Source organism: Adiantum capillus-veneris, chromosome 19 (genome assembly GCF_014529385.1).
Source record: "Adiantum capillus-veneris isolate H3 chromosome 19, ASM1452938v2, whole genome shotgun sequence".
NCBI classification, from domain to species: Eukaryota; Viridiplantae; Streptophyta; class Polypodiopsida; order Polypodiales; family Pteridaceae; genus Adiantum; species Adiantum capillus-veneris.
Genome location: NC_140949.1, coordinates 52,419,458 through 52,435,038, shown reverse-complemented (window position 1 = coordinate 52,435,038; position 15,581 = coordinate 52,419,458). Strand labels below are relative to the sequence as shown.

General features: G+C 44.9%; 1 protein-coding gene across 1 annotated transcript in view; it reads left to right on the top strand.

Moving 5' to 3' along the window:
• Nucleotides 1-241: 241 nt before the first annotated feature.
• The window catches only part of LOC147434017 (uncharacterized), a 51,239-nt gene continuing 35,899 nt past the window's right edge, over nucleotides 242-15,581 (top strand). Inside the window, exons 1-3 of the mRNA XM_086490643.1 lie at nucleotides 242-476; nucleotides 10,405-10,601; nucleotides 10,681-10,763. Of these exons, the coding sequence (XP_086346769.1) occupies nucleotides 352-476; nucleotides 10,405-10,601; nucleotides 10,681-10,763 (405 nt within the window). The 5' untranslated portion in view covers nucleotides 242-351. The remainder of the gene's footprint in view (nucleotides 477-10,404; nucleotides 10,602-10,680; nucleotides 10,764-15,581) is intronic.

Genomic DNA, 15,581 nt, shown 5'->3' with positions numbered 1-15,581 from the left:
CGAGCTGCTTCTGGGAACTGCTTGTGGATAAGATCGAATTGCTGCTGAGAGCAACGTAGAATGCTTTTTTTATTTTATTCACTTGGCAGTTGGTAGCTTTTGACGGCGTAGGTTTTTTTAGAGTGAATTCATGTTCTCACTTGGGAGTTCTGCTATCGCATGGAGCAGCAAGAAGCAATCCACAGACTGTCTCCCGTTTGGACCCCTTTAACCTTGGCCCCGCTAACAAAGTAATAACAACGCTAAGAAAATGGTTTTACCCGAGCTTAAGGGTTTCTCTCGGGCCTCAAGGAAATACGAGTAACGTAAAGCGTTGATGTGCTCATGGGGTTCCATTTTTGAGTTGCGAAAATGATCGCGGCAGTGTGTTGGGTGCCGAGGGGAGCCACCAAGCCAGTCCCGGAAGCAATCGAGCCCCCATCTCCTGAAGAGTTGCAGGCTCTTCTTCGGCTCCATGGGCATACATCCGCCTCCAGGTAAGCTTTCCCCTTTCACGTATGCCACTACACAACTCCCAGTGCAAGGCTCGTTATCTCTCATTTGGAAACATCATTGCTTGTTTCTGAGGGTACACTCTTCTCAAGAAAGACTTTTTGGTGGCCTTGGCTGGGTTAACAAGGCTTAACTCCCGTCATGTGGGTCCTCAAGCATGAAAAAAAGCTGAAAAAGTTTCCAAATAGGTACCTAGTCCCTGAAGGGACCCAGGATGGTTTAGGGTGTGCCTATGAAACTCGAAACTAGGACAATTTTTCTGTTCATGAGGTGTTGGATTTATTTGAAAAAGGAGAGTGGATCATTTGGTTTTTACTACTCTCTTGTCTGAGTATCTCTACTCATCAAATTCATGAGAGGGGCACAAAAAGTCTCGAGTAAGCCTTAAGTAGCTTCTCTAGTAGCTATGGGCACTCACCGTATGGCCATCATCTTAAGATTTTCCTTCTTAGGTCAAGCTTTGAATCCATTTGAACTTTTAGCTGCTTGGTTGATCATTCCCATTTTGCTCATGAAGATGAAGCTCAACCTACATTATGTGGGTCTCGAGGCACAACAATCATATCATGTGTGTGGTGTGGGTGAGTGGGAGCATATATTAGTATCTAGTTCTACCCTGACCACAGGCACTGATGACGTTAGTGGGGATGTTGTAGTATATTAGTCAATACTATTTTGATGGAATTGATGTTTATATTTCTTGTGGATTACTACCATGAGTCTATACCTTGCACTTTCCTTTAAAGGTGAATTTGGGCTTATCGTGCGTTTTCTAGGTGTAATATATATAGAATGCTGGAAGATGGTCTTGGTGTAATTGATTGATGATGTGGCAAAAGTCCACCGTATGGAGCATAGACCTAAAAGCAAGAGGAGAAAGATCGGAGATTGCTAACATGGTTGTACGGACGCTCTCAAAAACACGACATAGATTGCGGCGCAAATTCCAGGGGTGTACGGACGTGATGACGTGGCACTGGGCAATTGTACGATGAGCAAATGCTTTTAGTAGATTTTGGGTCCCTTCAGCCTATAGATTAAAGTCAAGGACACTAATCTTAAACCTAGATTTGTGTGAGTGGTCTCACTCAATTGTCAATGAAATTGTTTTTGGCAAAGGCAACTCATGTTTTAGGTGCATGAGGTTGGGTGATAACAAAGCTCTACCATTGTACAACATTTTCCTTCTGAATTTCTGCTACCCTAACAATTTTGGAGTCTTCTATATAATAATTGCTGTTAATAACAACATGAAATTGCTGTAAGAATTTAAGAGCATGCATGTATTTGACTCTTGAGAAGACATCAAACTTCACAATACAATTATTGTCTTAAAAACGTTTAGGCCTTAGCAGCATAGATGGGTGGTAATATGTAGAAAATCCTGGATTTATGTAAGGATTAGGACCTCCAAATCGAGCACAACAAGGTATCTAATGGAAGAATTAGATACATGGGGAAAAGGTACTTCTGGAACTTTAGCACGGGGAGCTTCATTTGCCATGGTTCGAAATACGCCTTTCATAAGTGGTAGTGGCTTTAGGAACTTTAGAACAGGGAGCTTCATTTGCGATGGTTCAAAATATGCCTCCCATCCATGATGTATGTCAAATGACCACCGCGTATATAGCATAAGAGGGGCAGGTAGGGCAATTGACCCGATTATATCAACGCCCCATAAATGAATGGGGCGCCCCTGGGCGCCTATGAAATAAGAGGTCTAGTGAGCCTGAGAAAAAAGAGTGGGTGGCGAGTCCAAAAAGTGTCGGGTTAGACTAGATGCAACCCATGCGTGAGATGTAAAGTTGGCCAGCTCAAGAGACAAACTAGCCATACAAGTATGCCCTAGACCATAGTGAAGCACCCTCTCAACACCTCATGCTGAACAAACCGCAAGAGGCCGAAGATGTGAGGCTGTTAATGAAGATGTCTGTTGTGATATCGGTCGAAGGACAATTCCATGAATGTAGCAGTTATCTCGAGAATACCAACAAGAAGATTCTGTTACGAGCAGTGTAGAGAACTGATGTACTCCGTTTTGCGAAGGAAAGATACTACTCCAAATAATAGGTTTGAATTGAGATAAACAGATTGGTCGTAAAAGGAGTGCCAAAAGGCCTGCAAAAGTCCAATCTTGCGAAGGGTGATATGGGATCACTCATCTGAAGAAAAGCGGACTAAGTTGCAACCCAAACTGGCCAAGGGATACAACACACACAAAAACTCTAGCAAGGTCAAATTGAAAAGCCTACACCAGAGAGTCGTCCATAACGAGGCAAGGTTGATGTGTACATAATGTATGTGGTGGAACCCTATGTACTGTACGTTGTTCCATATAGAAATTTTTTTTTAGGTACGTAAAAATACGTACTATTGGCAAAATCACCTAATATAGTGAGATTTTTAGGGGTTTCGGGCTGATTGTTGGGGCAAGGCAATAGGCTTAGGATGGTTGGAGTTTGATTTGTTGGGTCTACAGTGAAAATGTTGTAAATGCTTTGGGCTGGTGCTGATCTCTTCCCTTCTGAGTTATGGTCTATTTATTTAGCTTGCTTGCTTCAATATAGCCTTGGTGTTAAAGTTTAGGCATCTCAAATGAATTGCCCAATGTGATCCCAATATTTATTTTGGCTTTAGGTATTAATTTTACTTATTTATCAAACTCTGGGTAGGGCAATTTGCTAAGGTGACCATATAAGTACACCTAGCCCCCATTGTATAATTGTCAATTCATTGCCAAGGTTGGTTGGTTCAACAAAAATTCTGTCTCTCTCTCTCTCTCTCTCTCTCTCTCTCGTATTTCTCCTGCCTTTGCATGCTTCTGCATCGTGTACTCAACATGCGATCAGAGCCTTAAGCTCGGTGATTGCTAGGAGGGAATCGGCACCTTGGAGAAGGAGAGCATGAGGTGAAGGCGCCTGGAGGCTCTCTCTGCAGGGGCAGCATCCCCTTGCTTGAACTTGTAGCGTTTCCAAAACGTTGGAGTGTTGTGAAGCAACCCATTGTTGGAGCCTCTCACTGAGCAGCAAAATGCTAGGCATTGGTGGCCCTTGCGGTAAACTTCCCTCTGGCGCCGCCGCCACCACCACCACCACCATCACCACAAATGGCGAGCGTTTTGGGATGTCATTGCGAGCCAGGCAACGGTGGTGCTTCTTCTCGACAACATATCAAAACGCTAGCGTGTGGAGCCTTGCAACGACCACTCTCCCTTCCCCTTTGGCAGCCACCTTGTGACTTGGTGTTTTAAAACGTTGTAGCCAGAGGAGTGGTGGGCGCCTCAAGGGTGAAAGTCCAAGGTCATGGTGACTTGGAAGCAGGGGATTTTGGAGCCTCTCTTTTGTGCAGTGGGAAGTTTTTAAAACGACTTGGGGGATCTTTCGAAGGCTTTTGGGAGTACGAGGAGGAAGCTCTACTTGCTAAGAAGTGTATCCACGAGAAGAGCCCCCCCCCCCCCCCCCCCCCCCCTCCCCGGCGTGCTCGACTACCAACGACCAAAACCAACAAAAGGCTATGGATAGCAAATCGGCGGACATCCAGTCAGCAGGTTATGCTTGATTGAAGGCCTCAAAGAAATCATCCACTTGTTTGGCTCGAGATTGTGAAGCCAAATGCAAATGGATGAGTTCGCTAGATTACAGAGGCAAAGGCAAGCTCGACGAGGTCAATGATACTAGTGCTCAATTAGTTGCCTCTATACCCACGAGGTCCGAGAGCCGTTGTTATCAATACGAGAAGACGCTTTGTTTGGCTCGGTAATGTAAAGCCAAAGGCAAAAGCAGGAACTCACATAAGGACAAAGGCAAAGGCAAGCTGGACAGAGACAACGATGATAAAGAATTGACAGAGGAGATCGACATGCCACACGTGGCAGCGACCTGATGCAAATTTCTAGTCAGAGGACTATTGCTGCCACTCGTATCTAAAAAACACTATGGATGAGTGCACCAATCCATTGTTGTTGGTCGGATTATTTACAGGATGTGTTTCAAAGTTCATTGTCTCGGAATGTTTGGACGTGATGTGTTCACAGTTAATGAATGAGGATTCTTGGACGTAGTGTGGTCTACAGTTCAATTTCCTAAAAGGAAACCGATGCTCAAGATGGCACTCTTCTAAGGTAAAAATTTGAGGGTAGCAAATCCGAGGTGTATATGGTAGTAGATGTACTAATGGGGTGTCCATGGTAGCTTCTTCATCGACTTGGTCTCACTTTTTATGTCACTGTGAGCGGTAGAGAGGGTGTTAAAGTCTAGGCATCTCAAGTGAACTGCTCAATGTGATCCCAATATTTATATTGGCTTTAGGTATTTGTTTTACTTATTCGTGTGGGTAGATCAATTTGCTAAGATGACTATATAAGTACACCTAGCTCCCATTGTATAAATATCAATGCATTGCCAAAGTTGGTTGGTCAACAAACTCTCTCTCTCTCTCTCTCTCTCTCTCTCTCTCTCGTGTATTTCTGTCACAAGACGGGCACCACGTGCCAATAGAAAAGAACAGATTGAACAGACTTTTAGCACTTCAATAACAACTAAACTGAGAGAGAGAGATGACACACGACACAGAATGACGAAATTCCACCCCCGGAGAGTATTGGCTTCAAACCTTGGCACCCCTTTCGGTATTTCTTTATATTGCATCAACACAGTACAAGCCGGTACTCCAGACTCTGCACCTTCTCCAGGAAGCATGCCAGAGAATGAGCCCTTAGCACATAATTAAAGGCTCTTGGCCTATGAAAAGTAGTTACAGTGAAAAGCCTTCAAAACTAAAAAGCTTCTGGGTTAAAAGCAATGCCAAAAAGTTGCCAGTGTAATTTACGAAAATCCGTACAGCCTGCCACGTCATTAGCCAGGGCAAAACACAGAAATCCGTAGAGCGTGCCACGTCATTAGCCAGCGTAATTTTCAAAAATCTGCCACGTCATTAGCAGCTACGCAATTTCTTATGTGTGTATATGGGTCCTGCTTTATTTCCTTTATGTCACTTGGGGCCCCATCGAACGGGGTCCCCATAAGTTGGTAGGACTTCTTCTGTTACTTGTTCTTCTTAGAATTTAGGCCCCTCGGCCGACATCTGCAAGTTGACTTCCTTCTTCAGGGCTTTGGACACGTCAGCAATTTGTGACATCTCCCCTTCTTGAAAGAGAGTAATCGTCCGCGATTATAATATATCTGCAAAACAACTCAAGTTAGCTCAAAAATTTCCGAGGGTCATTCCGAGGGACAATCAGTTTTCTCTTTTTGTTAAGGAGTTAGCTTCTCCTTTCGGCTCTTTTGATCAAGGAGCTAGCTTCTCCTTTCGTCCAGATCGGAACTCTTGATATTCCGGCGTAGTAAAATTAGCCATCACACCCAGACCACACTGATCTTCCACGAGTGTCTTGATGCACTAAAATTACATACCCAAGCAATCTCATCCAATTAGGAATATTCAGTGGTTGGCACATCACAATGCAACACAAATGCTTAGATATGCATGTTACAAGACACAACAAACAACGTCGTTGAGCACTCCCGCGAGACAAACGGTCTGCGGTATGAAGCTACTCAACGATTACCTCGTCACTCCCCCCGCAAATAACCTAAAAAGGTTTGGGCCATGAGCTCAGAGGACTGTACAACCAAACGCTCCCCAGACCGCAGAGTGCGTCGCTTGGAGGTTCAAGCATACAACCAAACGCTCCCCCGGAATCGGCCTGCGTTGTTCGGATGTTTTCTAGCATACAACAGAACGCTCCCCAGGCATCGGCTTGCGTCGTTCCAAGGTTCAAACAATACCAAAGGCAGCAAGACAGGTTTAAAACAGATAGCATCCATTTCAAACAAATTTCAAACAGGATCACCAAACAAGTTTTCAAACAGATTTCAAACTTAAAAAGCAATCTCGACATCAATCGAGCTCGAAAAGTCGACTGACTTTCCATCTTGAAACCTGCACCAAAAAACATTTAGGGTTAGGTTCATTCCATAAGGTCGTAGCCGAGCACAGCATGGTCGATCAGCTCTTGGACAAACAACGTTTCTTTGGCGGCGATGGTAGTCCCAAGATAGCAATCGCACTAGATCTCCAAGGTCATCTGCTCGTGAAGAGACATCTACTGAGAGATGTCGATAAATTTTGAGTTATAATCTGCTAGGGTTTCTATGGCAAGCATTTCAGGATATACCCCTCTGCCAGAAGTTGCACTCCGAAAGAAGATGTCAAAAACCATATAACTTCGGGCAAAAACTTTCTTGAAAGCTTGCCAAGTCCTTGGAAGTGTGCATCTTGGTAGCTATAGACATCAACATCTGCATGACACTGCTTCTGAGAAAAAAAATCAGTGACTTGAAACAAATCTGGATCCTTCTCTTGCAAGTGATCTTAATGGCTATGCCCTGTAAGACATGAGCGGTGAAGACGGGAGCACGCCCGATGCGCGATGAAGCAAGGGTGCGAGTGGCTAATAAGTCCGGGATCGGAACACGAAGCTAAAATTTCCAATGAACTTTTGAAAGTGCAATCTTGCTTTGTATGCTCCTTGGTAGGACCGGTATGCTTTCAAAAAAGCACACGCCTGATGCTCTAATACTACTGTCACAAGACGGGCACCACGTGCCAATAGAAAAGAACAGACTAAACAGACTTTTAGCACTTCAATAACAACTGAACTGAGAGAGAGAGACGACACATGACACAGAGTGCCGGAATTCCACCCCAGAGAGTAATGGCCCCAAACCTTGGCGCCCCTTTGGGTATTTCTTTATATTACATCAACACAGTACAAGCTGGTACTCCAAACTCTGCACCTTCTCCAGGAAGCATGCCAGAGAATGAGCCCTTAGCACATATTTAAAGGCCCTTCGCCTATGAAAAGCAGTTACAGTGAAAAGCCTTCAAAACTCAAAAGCTTCTGGTCCAAAAGCAATGCCAAAAAGCTGCCAACGTATTTACGGAAAACCGTACAGCTTGCCACGTCATCAGCCATCGGAAAACGTAGAAATCCGTACAGCTTGCCACTTCATCAGCCAGCGTAATTTTCAATCGGACGGGGTCCCCATAAGTCGGTAGGACTTCTTCTTTTGTTACTTGTTCTTCTTAGGGTTTAGGCCCCTCGGCCGACATCTGCAAGTTGACTTCCTTCTTCAGGGCTTTGGACAAGTCAGCAGTTGTGACAATTTCTCTTGCCTTTGCACGCTTCCGCATTGTGTCCTCACACTTGAATCCCCTACTTACCTTCAATTTTAGGTTTTTATTTAAAGTTTTTCCCCCCCCTCCAAGAGAAGGATCCTTCCATTAGTTAAGAATACTGCTCAAAGGGCCCGCTATAGCGGACTACATCAAACGAGATGAGAGGAGGGAACAACCACACTGGTGGTCGGTAGTGCCATCAGAGTAATAGGGAAGGGAACGGAGCCCTTTTGTTCTCGGAACGTGTTCCCAAGCTGGGCACTTCTTCGACGGGGACGGGGACCGAACGTTGTTCCCTTCCTAGGCATAATTGGAACGGCACTTGGAACGTGGTCCGGAACGGCATGCGGAATACGGAACCTAAGTTTGAAAAATATGACCTTTAAAAAAAAAAAAGGGGTGGTTTGGGCCAGAGTTACCCAGATGGCGGCCCTAGGGAACGCGTTCCTTGGTAACTCTGGTGTGGGCAGCTCTTTTGCACTTTTGGGGGGGAGGCTTTAAACGCCTCTCCTCAATGGTGATCAGCTCGTGTCGAGCTCGTGTCGAGCCTGTTGCATCTGCTCCTCCATCCAAGGATTACCAGGGTGGCGCTCCTGCATCCGTTGTAGGGAAGCAATGCCTTGTCAGAGCCGCTTCTCCTCCTCCTTGGCTGAAGCCAAGCGAGCTACAGACTCTGGAAAGAAACGACTAAGCTCAGCAAGTCCAACAACAAAGCGTCACCACCCGCTCTCTGAGCTTTGTATCCAGTAGAATCCTCTTGGGGATGTGTAGCATGGCACTTCAGTCTCCCGCTCCTCTTTTTGTTTGCCACAATAAGAATCACTGGTGCATGGGTAGTGCCTGCCAAAGTGCATACAAATCCTCCCATGTCGCAGATGTGGTCACTGGCGTAGAAGCGATCTATTTGAGATAGATTCACGACCCCAAATCTGCGATTAGATCGAGAGAAAGATAGGCTATTTGAGGGCCGCACAAAGCTTGCATGCTACCAAACATCTGGAATCCTCAAGGTCATACATAAATGCTCCCAAGCTGCCAACTTAGCCCCGTGCACAATAGGCATGGCTGCCTCCAATCCTCTCCGAGGGGTCCTCCAACATTTTGAAGTCCTTCCCAACACACCACTGCTCTGCATGAGGCAAGGACTCCACCATTTGTGACCAAAAATTAGCCCGTGTACTCATATGGTTGGATGCATAGATGTTCAGGAAGCCCATGAGGCTACCGTGACTTGCATTGTCACAATTGCTGACGTGTCAAGCCACTGGAGAACGGAGCCAACTTGCAGATGCCGGCCAAGGGGCCTAAACCCTAGAAGAAGGAGAAGGAGAAGAAGACGAAGCAACATAAGAAGTTTTACCAACTTGCAAAGTCTCGTCGAGTGGCCTATTTTTAAAGAAGAGTTCCCACCAACTTATGGGACCCTGTCCGATGGGGCCCAGGGGACCTAAAGGCATTAAAATAAAGCAGGACCGCGCACACACACACACACTCTCTCTCAATCTCTTGCGTGAAGAACTGATGACGTGGCACCAACTGTATGGATAGCCCGCAATTTGCGTTGACATGCTGGCGTGGCAGGTGTATGGAATTCCGTGTTTCACGCTGGTGGCTGTTGACTTGGCAGGTTGTACGGATTTACAGTTTTTGCGCTGGTTGCTTTTGGGACCAGATGCTTTTGACTTTGAAGCTTTTCATGTAAACTGCTTCTCATAGGCCAAGGGCCTTTACATATGTGCAGAGGGCTCAGTCTTTGGCAGTCTTTCTGGTGAAGGTGCAGAGCGCAAGTACCGGCATTGTACTGAGTTCAAGCAATATAAAGAAATACCGAAAGGGACGCCAAGGTTTGGGGCTAGTGATCTCTCGGGGTGGAACTCCGCCACTCCCCATCTCGTGTGCATCTCTCTCTTTCAGTTCAGTTGTTATTTGAAGTGCTTAAAGTGTTCAATGACAAACTAAGTAAATAGGATCGCACTGGGCTTTCACTTGCGATGCATAACATAAACACTTTTCAGTTCAAGTGCTATCAAGTTCAGTCGTGTATGCTGTTGATTCACCACCTTGCCAGTGGCTTGCCAATTAAATTGGGCAATGATCCAACAAGTTCATTGCTATGCATTCAAAAGGAGGATTCTAGAGCCAAGCAAGGGCAAGAAAGCCAAAGTAAGGGCAAGGCAATCCATAAAAGCTAGTCAGTGCAAGCATTCAAGGTGTGGATCTTTATTGGAAGATGGATCTAAGAGAGTGCCATTTTGCTTCTTGTAATCCAATGTATTTCTGTTAAGGGTCTCTTTCTTTTGTCTTTCGCTCTCGTTTCTTATATTCCAAGTCTTTAACATTAATATTTCATGCTTAGGGTAAATACAATCCATAAGTACACTTTCAAGGAGTTAGCATGTTACATTTGCGTAGCTGATTTGGACGTGTTTTGTGTGGCTTGGCGGCGCATTAGTTTGTTAGGTGTCCACTTTTGTGCACACAATGGTGGCCTATATCCTCCAGACAACTATTGCTGCTGCTGTTTGGTATCTTTCCACTTCCTCGAAGATGGGCCTAGTACTCTAATCTCCTTTGGTGGAATGAACCATTACTGAGTCCCTTTGTGCACCGCTTTAGAGCATCTGACAGCAAAACGTATAACAAGGATTAAATAACATTGTCCTTGAAATGGTGTCGTGTTGATCAGATGTTGTAGCTAAATTGACATGTTCTATGCTTTTGGAATATCTGCAGTGCAGATGAGGAGGATATGGTGGATCAAAACGAAGAGTCAGAGATTGAAAGTTCTTCCATGGCAGTAGCAACGGCACTAAATGCTGCTCGTGCCTTGGGTTGTGAAGCTAGAAAGGCTAATGTAGACAAAGGACTTGATGAAGTTGCTGCTGGGCTCGCAGAGCTTGATATGGACAATTATGATAATGAAGACGAAGGCAGGTTCTTTTACCTTCAGGTCCAGTAATTTCCTTCACAAGTTCTTTGTTTGATGCTGACTTTTGTTTGTGCTTGCAGGGATTGAGCTGTTTGGGAACGGGGGTCTAGGTGCTGCATACTACAGTAGCAATGACGTGGATCCATATCTTGTGGAAAAAGATGTACACACACTTAGTACTCTCAAAGGCTAGAATGAAACATTTTCTTTAAGGTTTCATTAAATTGGAAATTCCTAGTCTGTTTGCTGAAGATTGAGAGTAGTCTCATTTAAGATCAATTTGTTGTATTATGGCTACAGTTGTGTTTTTTATGAAGTCCTTAAGCAGTTGTTGATGCATTAGGAGATCTTAGAGCTGGGTTGGGCTAATGAAGCAACCTACCCCCACTCGTGTTTTATGTCCCACATGTAATTGTCAGCTTGATCTTCAATCATCTCATCTTGTTTCTCAATTAAGGGTCCTTGGTTCGTTGTAATACACAATCAAAGCGAGCCTCTCAGAAGTATAATGAAATCAATATATGGCGTTTCATGGTGGTAGTCCAGCTTACCTCTTAGGGGTTAAAGAACTACCTTATTATGGTGGGTATAGATAGGAAGATGGCTTCTGTTAAGGTTCATGGTCAATCTGTCTACCAGCTGCTTCACCAAAAACCCCATTATCCTCCATACCTTGTTATAGGTTTTCAATCCTTTCTTTGTCTTGCTATGGTTGTGAGATCTCTTAGTGTATGCATGGCTTCACACCTCTATCTCTTCTTCTTTTGTCCTCTGTGTGGAGAGCATTCTGTGCCGTTTAATATACCACTGATGATGCATCTCATTTTCATGTAACTGTCCTCCACTTCAGCTATTTCTATTGTATTACCCATGAAGGAGGATGTTGGAGTGTCAAATTCGACGCTTTTATGGAATCAAGACATTGAAAAGTATAGTCTTTCATCCAACATTTTAATGTTGCTGTCTCGAACAGAAATTTCACAAAAGTTTCAATGGTCATGAAAGCTACCTATTTTTTGAACTTGAATGCGCTTACTCTTATGATGATAAGTGTCACGTACACATGGCTCTGTGTGCTCTGTGTGCCACGTGGACATGCTTCATCGACTTCCAGAGCCAGTTTTCCCCTTCTTCTTAGATAGGAATGTCTAGAATCCTAGCCAGATTAGTACCGACAATTTTGTGAGCCTGCTCGCATGACCTGCATGCCTGGACAAGTCCATTAGATTAGGTTTTCCTATTTGCGTAAATGGTTTGTACACGCGTTTTGACAGATGTTATTACACTACTGTGGGCATTTGGCATGACGTGCATATAATTTTAGGTAAGAGGAATCCAACGAGCCATTCGCGTCAATCGGATTCCCGGGTGGGCAAAATTCAAATGTGCGTAGTTTCACCTGAATTCATACCTGCTGGCTCATTTTTAAATAAATCATTTTTATGATTTATTTGTTGGGTAACTTGGTGGACACTTGCCCTACCTAAGGCCTAATAAGTTTATAACTTGCTAAATTGGCTTTATAGTTCTAAATGAATTATTGGATTTATAAGTGAGAGGGTTTCTCGCTTGGAACACCAGGAAAAATAATTCTAATGAACTATTGGAATTTTAAGTGAGAGGGTTTTTCTCACTGGAGACATCCGAGTACAGAGTATTCCTAGTGCGTCATTCAAAGTAATGACAAGAGCACTGAGAACGGGAATATGTGTAAGGCCACCAGGAACGGGTACTTCTGATGCGTCACATTGGATGGGTGACAGGGAGCATTGGAAAGAAGTATTCGACTATCTCGAGAACGGACATCTCTGATGCGTCATAGGATGGGTGACATAGAGTGTCGTGAAGGAGATTGTACCGTAAGTTCGGTAGGAAAGAACTAGGTTTTGGGTATTCCTGATGCGTCACAAGGTGGGTACGGGTGCATCGGAAAGGGAATATCCATAGTCAGGAGGAAACTCCGAACTGTGTTAAAATTGTGCACAAAGAAAAGCAAGCACTTGAATGAAGATGGGTTCAGAGGAAACTTTGAGGAAAAACAGATGCTTTTTGAGAAAGCGGGATTGCTTTTCGGAAAAGCAGATGCTTTCTCGCCAGGAAGTCTATGTCTGCATTGCAACTGTGTATGTGATTGCATCCAGGGACACCCGGGAAGTGCTGTGAAAGCATCGTTTTTAACTTATAAGGTTTTATTGAGTTTTTGGGCAGATTTAGACCATTTTTAAAGGTGACCGGCCGTCCACTTAATAAGTGGGCAGCCTTTGGTTAAATAAAGCAGTAAAAACCAGCCAGCGATTTTTCTCTCTTTTTCTGGCAAAACAGCGTCCCCCAAAAAAAAAATTTAAAAAAAATGGTTGTGATCTCTATGCGAGCAGCCAATGCTCTGCTATCTTTGCCGTGGCCAGGGAGCTATAAAAGCATCATACTCCCTTCTTAGAGAGGAGATCGGTTTTTGCAAGAAGAAGATGCTGCTGCAGATTTCATCCGCAAAGAAGACTTTGCGGGTGATGCCCATGGCTGCCCCAAGTGTACCAGATGTCGCCAGGACCCAGTGGGGTTCCCTCGCGAAGAAGTGTCTACGGAGCCTGCTTCCATCGCAACAAGCTGTTGTTTTTCTCTGTTTTCAGCCTATAAACGTCGTAGACGGGGCTGATTTACGAGAAGGAACCCGAGAACACACCTCTTTTGTGTGTAGGATTGGAAGAGAGGATTTTCTATGTAGAGATCTCTTCCGGGGAATTGCTTTTCGAGAACCGAGTTGCATTTTGAGCGTCGAGACTTTGAAGGTAACGATTTTCATGTTATGATCTCTAAGTATCTGTTTGCAGGTGTACTTCCTCTTAGTGAGGGAGTAGGAGCAGAGGAAGGCATGAGCCTCTAGCGCTCTGAGGAATTAGAGCCAGATCAGCCCAAGGGTTTCGTACCCAAGTTTGGGAAGTAGATCCACGGATCAGAGAGAGGTACTCTCTCGAGTTGTGATCCGGAAGTTGAGATTCCCAAGTAAGGACTTCGCGTCCTAGAAAGCAGAGTTGTTCTGCGAGAAGAGGACTTTGGAAACAGAGTCGGAAAAGAGTTGCAGGGATGCCATGCCCGAGTCTGGAAGGTGAGATCCAGAGGCGAGAACCTTGGTTCTCAAGGATTTGGAATAAGGAACGGAAGTTTCTTGGAATAGGGTTTTGCCCTAGGAATAGGAAGCCAAGGCTTCCGGGAACCATCAAGTCTTATTCTAGAATGAACGTGGTAATACGTTCGGTTCAAGTGCTTGTAAAGACTTCTCCTCAGTAATAAAGATACTATTACGGGGGGGACCAGCCCATCTTCTGGTCCCCAGTACTGTGTCGATCTTCTCACTCTCTTTATCTCTCTCTCTATCTATTTCTCTCTATATCCTCTGGCTTCAATATTAAGTGATAAATTCTATTTATCCGAGTATATTTTATATTGTTATGCGCTCCCGTTTGTGACAATAACCTGCCAAGTTCACATATAAAAGGAAGCATTTAGCCATTGTTTTCATTTAGATTGCAGTAGCGCTGAAACCGGCCCGTAGGGCGGTAGGCGTTGGCTTTCACCCGAAATTCTTTACTTTATACACACACACAGAGCACTTTGCAAAGAGAACCTGCGACGGGAGTTAACACTTGAATACACACACGGCTCGGAAGCTAGAATGCTCTGAGCAGACGCCGACAACCTGTAGGCCCCAAAATTGGCGCCCCTTTCGGTATTTCTTTATTCTTTAGGAGGGTAAATTACAAGGTAAGGTCCTGGGAATCCTTCACGTGTATCCACCTAGATACCATTTGATTTGGCCAAATTTCGGCAGCATAACCGCCCCAAAACTTGCGCGAAACCAATTCCCCTGCTGGAACTCGCTTGCACTGTCGTATACCCTCTGATTCCTGTCCAAAAACAGTAAATTCAGCACGCTGTATTTACTGGTTTTTGCCCTGTTTTCAGCCCCAAACAGTCCCCTAACTCTCCTTTGCCAGTGGGGCACGATTCCCAATGATCCTGGCGTCCGTATGGCTGAAAAACAGTCAAATTACAGCGCATACACAGCGCTGATTTTGCACCTGTACGGTGAGGTTATGACCCTCACCAGTGCTTGCTTTGGAGCAGCAGTTAGCTACCCCTGTTCCTGCTCAAGGAGGCTCTTGCCTCAGCACAAAAGCATGAACCCACACAACTGTACATCAGTCAAATGAGTAGCCCTCTTGTGGGGCATCACATAACTGCACGTAGGGGAGAGAGAGAGCAGTGTGTAGTGTGCAGGGCATCACTCCTAGCACCACACTGTACATGAGAGGGAAAGAAAGCACTCCATAGCTCTTAACCTGTGACAGGTTCTCAATGAAGCATCCCCCCAGCATAAATCGAGCGCCCTCTCTTCTGCCCTTGACCTGTAATGCATCTGTGAACAAATAGATGCAAAAAGGAGAAGATTTCCATGGTTGCCAAAACCTGCGTATCGCTGAAAACGCAGCAAAACAGCCCTGTAAACACGCATCTGATGCCTTCCAATGCTGAAAATGAGCTCCTTGGACCTAGGCAAAGTCATGGGAAGCTCAAAAATGGAGAGAAATGGCTGAAAATCCAAGTTAACAGCCTCCAAAACTGCTCTCAAAAGTCAGTTACGAGTTCTCTTCTCCCAAACTTGGTAAATTGACCAAAAAGTGCCACTTGGCACTCATGCATGCAATTTCCCCGCATTGGGTTTCCTGCTTAAAAATCTCTCAACTGGTGCATCAGTTGACTTTGCAGCAGAGTACTAAAATGTTCCCTTGGTCATACCGAAGGTAATGACGCGAACACATTTCACGGCCCAGAATAGCAGTTCCCTAATTTTTAGGAGATGCTTCCGTCGGGCTCCCGTTGGTCTTCTGACCATCTATCCTCATTGGGACCGCATCCAAAAGTGCAATGTGGCCCAACTGTCGGATACTTTCTGTTGGTGATCCCACCTTGACTTTATGCCTTT